Source organism: Nicotiana tomentosiformis, chromosome 5 (assembly GCF_000390325.3).
Source record: "Nicotiana tomentosiformis chromosome 5, ASM39032v3, whole genome shotgun sequence".
NCBI classification, from domain to species: domain Eukaryota; kingdom Viridiplantae; phylum Streptophyta; class Magnoliopsida; order Solanales; family Solanaceae; genus Nicotiana; species Nicotiana tomentosiformis.
This window is the reverse complement of record NC_090816.1, coordinates 132,188,246-132,200,081: the sequence shown is the minus strand read 5'-3', so window position 1 is coordinate 132,200,081 and position 11,836 is coordinate 132,188,246. Positions and strand designations below refer to the sequence as shown.

At 34.9% G+C, this 11,836-nt stretch overlaps 1 protein-coding gene across 2 annotated transcripts; it reads right to left on the bottom strand.

Annotated features, from left to right (window-relative positions):
* Positions 1–4,991: 4,991 nt before the first annotated feature.
* On the bottom strand, positions 4,992–9,642 carry LOC104107905 (cuscuta receptor 1-like). Of its 2 annotated transcripts, XM_009616841.4 has the most exons (5): positions 8,861–9,642; positions 8,064–8,333; positions 7,901–7,978; positions 7,462–7,608; positions 4,992–7,203 (listed from the first exon to the last, which is right to left on the bottom strand). In XM_009616841.4, the coding sequence occupies exons 1-5, from the start codon at positions 9,261–9,263 to the stop codon at positions 5,033–5,035; spliced, it is 3,069 nt and encodes a 1,022-aa protein (XP_009615136.1). In that variant the 5' UTR covers positions 9,264–9,642; the 3' UTR covers positions 4,992–5,032. The 2 variants fall into 2 exon arrangements, with proteins under 2 accessions (XP_009615136.1, XP_070031476.1); XM_070175375.1 differs by having other exon boundaries at positions 4,992–7,608.
* Positions 9,643–11,836: the final 2,194 nt, after the last annotated feature.

Sequence of the window (11,836 nt, the reverse complement as noted above, 5' to 3'; positions counted from 1 at the left end):
TTCTTCACCTTGTTTTCTATTGTCTCTGTTTTGCCTAGCTGATCATTCTCAACCTCAACTGCAGAGAGAGAATTTTTTTAGGGTTTAATCAATCAAATCTATCATTAGTTTTGCTTTAATTGTTGTTATTTTCATATTCCGTTGTTTTGAATATGACTTTAAACTATAAAGGTATGTTTATTTTCTTTTTGTATTCTATGTTTACTACACTTTTAGATTTGGTTGCTGGAGACAGTAATAATGCTAGTTTTTTTTCTGAATGGAAATAGATAATCTATTATGAGAAAGAATGTGGTCGGGAAGAGAAGTTACAGACACAAATTTATACCAAGCATAGTAGATAAGTAACTTTATTTATACTTTTATTAAAAAATATTAACTTCATTAGTAGATATAGTCTTCTAAAACGAAGACTTTCTAAATGATAATACAAAAGTACGTGTTTTTATGCTTTTTTGAAAATGAATAAAAGCAACCATTGACTTCTTCCTTGGTCCTTCTTCCCTTGTACTCTCACTATCCAAGTGGTTTGCTTCTTTACTTTCTCAACAAGCAATTGAATGACCATTACATAAATGAATCTAACTAAAAGTCATCCTTGAAATAGTTTAAGGCATTTATGAATTCCAGTTTCCCTTTATTTGATCGAACAACTCAAAATTCAGTTTTTTTATATCTTTCAAATTGATCAAGACTCTAGTTTATGGCTGCTTCTCTATAGTACCGGTTATTGTTTCATTGAATTTGCTTGACCAATAGGATGATGCTTCAGCTTTGATCGTGATGGATTATTATGTGGATCTAATTTCTCCTCTCCTTTCAATCGAGTTAATCTCAGATCTTCATCACAGATAAACAATTATATAAAGTTTTATTCCTTAATCATGCTTAAATAATATAATATCCATTTAAATTTATAATTCTTATAATTTAATTATTTGTTTTGAAAATATCGAGCACATGCAAGTAATTTCTGCATGAAGACATTGAAGGGTGGTCAACCGAATACCCTTAATCGAAAAATTATATCATGTATATAAAAATTTACATTGTGTATATATGTCTAAAATTATTTTTTATGAGTATATTAAATTTTGAGTACCCTTCACGAAATTTTATTTCTGGCTTCGTCGCTGATGAAGACTACTATCCTCCTCCCTTCATCGTGTTTGGATTTTTGAAAGTTTAACTTTTTTATCACTATTATAAGTTTATTACTAACATTATTGCAACCTAAAGAGGCTTCAACTTATTAGAATTTGCCAATAATGTCTTACGCTCTATATATTTATTTTGAGTTTTTGGCCAGTCCCTTATCTTTGAAGGTATGTCTATTTTGGTCCCTCAAATTTAATCCTGAGCATATTTAATCCCTTAAGTATGCTAAAGTGGAGCACCTTTAGTCTCAATGACACAATGTGTTCAAAAATTAACGGTGTTGCCCAACTTTGATTAATGAAGCAAATCTTGTGCTCTGAAGTAAAATATTTTTTCTCCTTTTATTGGATAACGCAAATTATCACTTTAATTCCTCATTTGTAGATAATGTCTTCTAAAATTTTGACTTTGAAAATATCTCATTCTGTGCCAGTTTTGCAATCAAAGAGTATTTAGCTAGTGCAATTTGGAAATAAATATATTAAAGAATTAAATAAAAGGGAGAACAGACTGCTATTAAAGGTTTGGAAAATTTGCAATATGTCCCATTGGGCTTTTATATGGTCAAAATTACATGGGTTAGACAGTTTTTGGACTGGTAATTAAAAAATAGTATCTGTTTGCAAAGTCATTGAAAAATATCCACTATTTTGCTGCAACACAGAAAGTTCTAGATTTCCAGCATAATATACTGGAGATTGAAGCACATGTGTATGGACTTCCAGCATATTATGTTGGAACTCCAGCACACAGAAAGTTCCAACATAATATACTGAAAATTGGAGCACCTCTGTATGGACTTCCAACAAATTATGTTGAAATTCCAGCACATTATGAAATTCCAGCATGTTATGCTCGAAGTTCATATGTAAAAAATTCGAACTCCATCATATTATGCACATTTCCGGATTTTGATCATTGCTTTTATTCAAATTTATTTTTTACATAAAAAGTGGCTAAATTTCGATTACTTTTGAAACTGTGGCTATCTTTTAATTACGACTTGTAAATTTAGTTACTTTTGAATTTCTCCCTTTTATATGGTCAATGACTCTAGTGGTGAGCACCCTTCACTTCCAACCAAGAGGTTGTGAGTTCGAGTCACCCCAAGAGCAAGGTGGGAAGTTCTTGGAGGGAGGGAGCTGAGGGTTTATCGGAAATAACCTCTCTACCTCAGGGTAGGGGTAAGGTCTGCGTACACACTACCCTCTCCAGACCCCACTAGTGATATTATACTGGGTTGTTGTTGTTGTTGTTGTTGTTATATGGTCCATGACTCACTAAAACATTGTCCCAATTAAAGTAGCTAACCATTGATGACCAAGACTCAGCCAACATATATGGACCGAAAGCAAACTCCCAACGCGCCACCCTCTTTGCCATCATTGCCGCCGTCTGTGCACCAGGACAACACCGACGAAGATGATGAAACTGTGAAGCAGCTCAACCAATGCTCTTCTCTCTACTTATCTTTACAGGTTCTTTAAATATTTTAAAATTCTCACTTTTAGAAAATAATAGTATTAAATTCTAAAACCCTAAACCCTGAAATGGAACTAATCAAAGGGTTTGTATTTGCAGGATTGTCTGATAAATACTGACAGGAATTGGAAGTCTTGTCAAAAGGGTATCTTCTATTGTTTCCCACTCTATTTTGCTTGAAATTTTGTTCTTTCCATTAGTGTCAAATGAGTATTTTCTTCAAGTTTTTGGTTGATGAATACGAGTTTTAGTATTTAGAAAGAGAGAAAATACAGTATTTAAATTGGAATGCAAAATTTAGGAATCTTTTAGTGGTTTGCATTTGCTCTCTTTGTTGTTATTATAGCTTCTGCTTTAGGGGATCAAACTGAGATTAGTTTTGAATAGATTATCTTAGACAACATGATGAAAACGAGTAACAAGGGTCATAATAATTTCTACTCAAAATACAAAAGCTTATGGCTTAAATCGAGCGACATGAATAATGAGGATTCATATAGCATATGTGCAGTGGTAGTTGTGGTGGTTGTATGAAACCTACGTATTTTAGTACGCACTGGCAGAACCAGGAAGGGGATTCAAAAAATGCTAGAATACAACATTTACCGCTTGTCAAGGGTATTCAATAATGTATAGATATACAACAAAAATTATTTTACCATTTTTTTTAAAAACCGCGTCCGGACCAGCTTGCGCCTATCGTCTCCCACCAACATATGTACCACGTACCTCTTGTCCATCAAATTTTGTGACAAATGGAAAGAAATTACCTAGTTTGAACCTGAGACCTCATGGTTCTCAACCTACTTTATTGACCACTAGGTCACACCCTTGAGTGTTATTTTTACCCTCTTTATGCAATATAATACTATTTAAACGAAAGGGATGCAATTGAACCCCTTCCTAATAGGTAGCTCTACCATTGTTAGTCTATGTTATTTAGACTCTTCAAAAATGTTGTTGGGTGTGTGTCGGATCCTTCGAAAGTACTATATTTTTGGAAGATCCGGCACATGTGCAGCAACATCTTTGGAGAGTTCATGTAACATAGCTATTAATTCAGTATCCAAGTTAAGTGGAATATTAAGAAATAGTTTAAGTGGCGGATTGGAACATAGTATACCGGGATCTCTACTCAGAATCACATGTGCATATTTTCATCCGGCTTGTGATTCATTATGACAGAAGTGCACACTTATGTGTGTACTGAGATTCCCTTGTTTAAAATATCAGTTTGATAAATACGGTCAGGGAAATTTAAAAAATACGTGTTGAATTGTTTTTGCTTTCTAATTTATTTGAAAACTGGTTGGTTGCAGAAGTTCAGGCTCTCAAGGCATGTAATGAAAGAAGACAGAAGGATAAGAGGAGTTGAGAAATCATTTTGATTTTGGTGGTGAGGCGTTTACTGAAGTTGGAGGCTTACAATTCTTTTTCTGCTGATTTCCCCCCAATGGGGGCTAAGAAAAATCCACAGCGATGACTAATTCTTGTATACTATTGATAAACATTGAGATGAATATGACTAAAGTATAAGACGTCCATTCTTTTATTGTGTTGGATGTTCATTACACTGTTATGTTCGGGTTCTGGAGACTTGAATAGTTGAAAATATGTCAATTATATGATGGAATTAATAAACATTGAGATGAGTATGACTTTAAACTATAAAGGTATGTTTATTTTCTTTTTGTATTCTATGTTAAGTTCATTAGTAGATATAATCTTCTACAAGGAAGACTTTCTAATTGATAATACAAAAGTACGTGTTTTTATGCTTTTTGAAAATGAATAAAAGCAGACTTAGTCCCTAGTCCTTCCCTTGTACTCTCACTATCCAAGTGGTTTGCTCCTTTACTTTCTCAACAAGCAATTGAATGATCATTACATAAATGAATCTAACTAAAAGTCAACCTTGAAATAGTTTTAAGGCATTTATGAATTCCAGTTTCCCTTTATTTGATCGAACAACTCAAAATTCAGTTTTTTTTTTATATCTTTCAAATTGATAAAGACACTAATTTATGGCTGCTTCTCTATAGTATCAGTTATTGTTTCATTGAATTTGCTTGACCAATAGGATGATGCTTCAACTGTGATCGTTATGGATTAGTACGTGAATCTAATTTTTACAGCGGCCGGCTATACAGTCTTTTCCTTAAATTTGCTGAGGTATGTTCTTTTAACAGTGACATTTATCATGTGTTTGTGTTCTAGAGTAGAAAAGATTTGTGTTTGCTGATGATTTTTGAAATGGTTATGTTGATTTGGAATTTGATAGGAAAGCAGATAGTAGCATCTCAATAATCATTTACTTGGTACTAAGAAACTAGAAGGTATAGGAGCAGAACTCAGGCATGATTAACTTATCGATGACCTTAATATGTACAGTTTACATTTTGGAAGCAAAAAAGTAGTAACAAGAATACATGAAAGACTCAACAAAATAAAACCAAACATTTCTCCAGTAGGGGTTTACACAGAGGACTACAACCACTACGAGCACCACATTTGCATATGCCACAAGAAAAGAGATAGAGAACGACTCCATATCTAGAAAACCAGTATCATCTTCACAGCAATCTAGCGCACGAGGTGATATCGGTATCTCTTTGGTCTCCATACAATTGTTATGTAATGGAGGACCACAAAGAAAAGGATTTCCCTCATAACTGCTTTCAGTAAAAGTTGCAAATTGAGATGTACGTTGTGGAGTCCTACCTGTTAAATTATTGTGTGCCACGCTAAAAATTGCTAGAGTTGTCAACTCTACAAGTTGAGAGGGAATCCTCCCAGTCAGGTTGTTGTATGATAGATCCAAACTCTCGATATTCTGGAGCTTCGAGAATTCTGATAGTATTGTTCCAGTTATGTGGTTATGTGACAAGTTTAGTGCCCGAATCTCAGTAAGATTACTGAGTTCCTTAGGTATTTCACCACTTAACTGATTGCAAGAAAGATCAATTCCAGACATATAATCAACAATGCTAGCTTCGTAGGAATAGGTATTATATTTGGTCGTAAACTCTGCTCCAACCCATGCATAGTTATCTAGAAAGAAAATTGTCGATGATGATTCGATTGAGGATTCTATGTTTATCAAGGTATCTCCTCCAAATGTCTGGAATCCTGAATATCCAAATGATGAACTGTATGGGTATGCTTCACTGATCCCTTCTATTTGCATTAAGCTTCCCAAGCAATGAGGTATTGGTCCTGAGAGATTATTGTGAGAAAGATCCAAAATTCTTAAGTTACTAGCATGACATAACTGTGTTGGAATGGTGCCTTGAAGGCGATTTCCTTTCAAGAGTAAGGTGGTTATCTCAAGAGTACTGCCCAGCCATTTCGGAATGGAACCACTGAAGTTGTTATCTCTAAGATCCAGGACTTTTAAATCTGTGTTTGAGAACATGTTGAATTCCCCTTGTAACTTGTTTTTGCTCAAATACACACGTTTTAAGCCGAGAGAAGAATTGAAACATGACGGGATCACGCCAACAAGGTTGTTGTCAGAGAGATCTAATACCTCAAGTCCTTCAAGTCTGCAATAATCAGGTGGAATATGACCTTTTAGATGGTTTCTGGACAGCGCGAGGGAGGTTAAGGAGGGGATGTTACCAAGCCACGCTGGTACATTTCCTGACAAGTTATTGTAACTCAAATCCAATGTAATCAAAGGAGCAGTGGATAACTTCTGTGGAGTTGGGCCTGAGAAGTTGTTCCTATCCAAGTATAAATATTCCAAATTGTTGATGTTTGCTGAAATTAGAAATATCTCCCCTTTCAACATGTTATACGACAATCTCAGAAAATTTAACTTGGATCCTTTACGAGCCAATCCAATTGGTAGGTCTCCTATTAACTTATTGTATGACAAATCCAAGACTGCAAGATCTTTCATGTCGCCAAAACTTGAAGGCAACATGCCTTCAAGCATATTGTTGGACATCGTTGATATAACAAGATTCGGGAAAATAGACCCAATGTTAGGAGGAAGTTGTCCTTGAATCTTGTTGTTGGAGATATCAAAAGCTTTTAGATCAGGAAGGAGTGGCAATTCAAGACTTCCAGTGAATGCATTTCCGTCCAATAAAACATCTGCAAGTCTAGGATTGTTTTCTAACAACCAATTTGGAAAGTTTCCACCAATGTTGCATTTTGAGAGACGAAGAAGCCTTAAACGACGTTGATAATGAAGGAAACTTGGCATTTGAGAGCAGTTGTTTAAAGACAAAACTTCCAATTGAAACTTCGGTATCCAGCTTTTGGAAGAAGTTTGTACAATTACTGAGTTGTAGTCAGCAGTGACGAACTTAAGTTTTGAATGGTTAGCAAATGATTCGAATGAAATTGGTATTTCAAAGTTGTTGTTTGCTAACAGGAGATATTCAAGGGACAAGAGACTTGAAAGCGGAGATGAAGCAATGTTTCCAGTAAACTGATTTATGGTCAGATCAAATACCCGAAGAAATGTCAAGTTTCCTAGACATGTAGGGAGTTTTCCAGTGAAGCTGTTTCCGCTAAGACTTAGTTCTTCCAGATATTTTAGATCACACAAGCCTATAAAATGAACAAGGAGATTAGTTGTATAAAGGATAATTTGGTGAATGCTATGTTTGAAATTTGAAGGAGAGCCTTGGCGTAACTCGTAAAGTTGCTGCCATGTGACCAGGAGATCATGAGTTCGAGCCGTGGAAACAGCCTCTTGCAGAAATGCAGGGTAAGACTGCGTACAACAGACCCTTGTGGTCTGGCCCTTCCCCGCCCGCGCATAGCAGAGCTTAGTGCACCGGGCTGCCCTTTTATATCTGGAATTACCTTGAAGCGGTAGGATTCCGTTGAGCATGCAGTTAGCTACTGATAATACTTTAAGGGATGACATTACACCACTGCTCCTGAGAAAGTTTTCGTCCAACGTGTTTCCATCCAACAGTAAGTACTCTATATTTCTTAAAGCTCCCAACTCTTACATGCCAACGAAACACAGAACAATCATCAACATGTAGTTTTAGGTGTGAAAAAAGTATGCTTTAAAATCTATTCATGAGTTGAAATGATAATGCGGACTTGAAAATGACCCTAAAAATGGTGGAACAACATATTGTTAACCAAGATGTAGATAATGAGAGTTACAGCTCATGTACATCTATATATTTAAGATAACGTCTTTGCGTGTAAATCAAATATTTGCACAGAGAGACATATATGGGGTAGAATAAAATAAACTGAAAGAAGAAACTTCAGGAAGTATGTGTACCTTCATTTGGTATAAAACTTCGGAATGTGTTGTACCTTATATCGAGCTTCTTCAACGCTGTTCTAGATGTATTTAGCTCTGTCCAGAAATTTATAAGGACAAACTATGTTATGAAGCTACCAAGAAAAAAGAAGGAAAAGGGAAACTATACAAGTTTAATTACCTAAAGCAGAGAGAAGATTTTCATCATCTAGATTGTTATCGCTCAAATCTAGGATTTCCAGCTTGTCTAAGCCTGACAATCTCTCAGAACCTGATCCAATTTTGTTGTGTGTAAACCATATGTCGGAACCTGATCCAATATTGTTGTGTGAGAGGTTCAATGACTTGAGAGATGAAAGTTGACTAAGAGATTGAAAGATGCTGCGATTGAACTGATTCCCAGACAAATCAAGTATTTCTAGTTTCCCCAGTTGTCTCAGTTTTTCGAAACCTGTAATCAGATTATCAAGAAACTTGTAAAACAGATGCTAAATTACATGTCAGAGACAAGTTTTCGACAGAAATAGATTATACTTTGAACTTAACATTCTTAAACCAGTGTATAGTTTAACACTTGGAAGTTGTAATTCAAATTATTGTGATCATACTAATAAGTCCTATGTGTATAGGCAGGACCATTTTGTTTATATGTATTACTCCCTCTATTTCATTTTGTATGACATTCTTTCCTTTTTAGTCCGTTTAAAAGAGAATGACACCTTTTTTATATTTAAAATCTCTTGAACTTTAAATTTCTCATTTTACTCGTAATGACATGCTCTTATAACCATGGAATTGTTATAGCATGTTTAAGGTCACAAGTTTTAAGAAAACTTTGTGCCTAGTATATAACCGGAAACAACCTCCTTGCCTTTTAAAGGCAGGGTAAGGTCTGCGTACACACTAACCTCCCCGGACCCTACTTGTGTTAATACACTGGGTTTATTATTGTTGTTGTTGTATATAGAGAGAACGAACCTTCATTTTTCGCCCAACCGGCCAATGAATGTCCAGGGAGGAGCAGAGCTTTGAGATTTTTGAAGGGAATAAATAAAGATGCATTGAAAAGCCAGTTCTTCAACATATCATCAGTATTTGTACCATTAGTCCTAAGTTGTTCTTCTTGACTAATTTTCTTGACAGTAATGGCCAACTCACCGACTCTTCTGGTGGTGTTGCTGCAAACAATTCCCTCCCATTGGCAACAATCTGAGGTTTCATTCGCAACCCACGATGGCAAATAACTACCACCTGTGTAGTTTATATTTTCCTTAAGTTGCAAGAGAGCAGTCCTTTCTTCTTTCCAACAACAATAACAGCACCACCATCCATTTACTATGAACAAAATCAACAACCACCAATATACTATCTTGCTAGTCATATTCTGCTTCTTTACCTACTTGTATTTCACTATTTTCTCGAAGATCACTCAAACCAACCTCTAGTTACATAGACCAAATGAAAATTATAGGGGGCTATATTGGCGAGATCCAACAGTGAACACCTGCACAAAAGAAAAACCGCCTGGAAGTCCGAGGAACTTCAGTACTGTACTTTAACCCCGAACCAGTAGCCTTCGCGCCAAGCAACATCGCCCTTATCCATTCCGCCTCTTTCTTTGCTTTGTTCCAATAGAGTCTAAGGCAAATTGGTTCGTATGCCTACTTTACCTACTTGACGACTGAATATTGACAAGACTATAAGATATATCAGACTATATATAAGAGGAGGAGGTTGATGGTTCAAGAATCAATATATCCTTACATAAAAGAGAAAAAGGAAAAAAAGAGAGGTAAAAACAACTTTCTTTGCACAAACACTACAGATACGTAGTGCAAACTGAAAATCATACCTTTCTTTTGAAGAAAAATTTAGTGCACTAATTGATGCAGACACTTGAGTGGAATTTTCTGCAACAACATTTCTAAGTTATCTCCCTTTCAGCTTTTTTATTTTATTCTTTTAATATGTCGTTCTTGTCCTTCTGTGCCTATATTTTGTTCTAATCTAATATTAGTTCATTCATTTCTTTTTCTCTGATTTGCATCAAAATATTGCTTGCAATTTGGTTGACTTAAGGTAAGCTGGAAAAAAAAAATAGACGACCTTGACTATCACCATCATTGACTTAAGACCCTTTCACATGAGGAAAGATTTCAGCCTAGTGTCATTTTCGTACAAGTTTCATTCAATACTTTGATAATTATTGTGCTAAACAAGTCAACAAAATTTGATTCCTTTGCCGTCTTCTTCTTCCTTCCTTTTGTTTTGTTTATAATTTATTTGTGCCAATGTCAAAGAATTTCAGCTACTTTAGGAGCTAGTAATTAAGTCCTTAGCACTCATTTCAGTGGACCATATATAGGAAATGGCTCATTCAGCAGTGTGCATTTTTCAAACCATTAATTGCATCTAAGAATTTTGGCAATTTATTAATATAAAAAGAAGGCAGCCCGATGCACTAAGCTCTCGCTATGCTCATAAGGGTCTATCGTAAAGAAAGCCACACCAGCTTGTCGATTTTTGCCTTCCATTATCTTTCATTAGAAGGCTCAGATCCAAATTTCTGAGTAAGATGGAACCATACATTAAATATAAAGAACTGAATGTACAGTTTCGGAAGATGGGTTTTATGGTCCTTTACAAGTGTTATTTTAGTAATATGGACATTTTCAAAGGAGATCAGTAATAAAACCATAGAATCTTAAGGTCATTTTCTTCTATTCAGATTGTAATAAGTCAACTGAGACCGTTTCCTCATACAATTACTTCTTTTAGTTGTTTAATTGCGACTGATTTTTTCTAAGTTTTCTCAGGCATAAATGGACCAATAGAAGTCTCACGAGATGCAATTCAAAGAGGAGAAATGGAGAGTATTTCTAAGGCTACTTTTGCGGAGAAACAAAATCATTATAATTCATGTCTAAGGGGATCAAAATACAAGCAACACCAGCAGTTAAATTACAATACTTGTATGTTAAATAACCTCTTTGTGAAGCAATGAATTAGTCACCTCTTTCAAGTATGCCTTTACAAACTAATGCAAAGAATAGTGGAAATATTTGCAGCACATTTTGAAAAGGAAAAAGGCCCAAAAATAACCTTGTGATATTTGAAATGGATCAATTATAACATCCGTTTAAACTTGAATCCAAAAATGACCTTGCCATTATAGAATGAGTCTAATAATACCCTTGTGTTTTTCGAAATGGATCAATTATAACCCTCGTTTAAATTTGAGCTCACCAATGACCCTGTCATTAAAGAATGGGTCTAATACTGTTATTTCTCTCAGTTAGTAACGATTAGGGGTGTAAAATGAATATTTAAAAACCGACAGAACCGTGCCGAACCAATTTTTAGGTTTCTTTTAATAAACCGTAAGTTTTTATATAAATCTATAACAGTACCGATAATTAGGGTAGGTTTTTTATTTTATAAAAATAAACCGAAAAAATATCGAACCGTACCGAATAAATTTACATGTGAAACATATAAATTTATTGGTTCGTTCTCTCTTGCTTGTAAATTTATTCGGTACAGTTCAATATTTTTTCGGTTTATTTTTATAAAATAAAAAACCTACCCTAATTATCGGTAAGGTTATAGATTTATATAAAAACCTACGGTTTTATTAAAAGAAACCTAAAAATTGATTCGGCACGGTTCTGTCGGTTTTTAAATATTCATTTTACACCCCTAATCATTACTAAATGAGAGAAATAGCAGTATTAGACCCATTCTTTAATGGCAGGGTCGTTGGTGGGCTCAAATTTAAACGAGGGTTATAATTGATCCATTTCGAATAACACAAGGGCATTATTAGACCTATTCTATAACGGCAGAGTCATTTTTGGACTCAAGTTTAAACAGAGGTTATAATTGATCAATTTCAAATACCACGAGGTCATTTTTGAGCCTTTTCCCTTTTGAAAACCATTGTACATATCAATA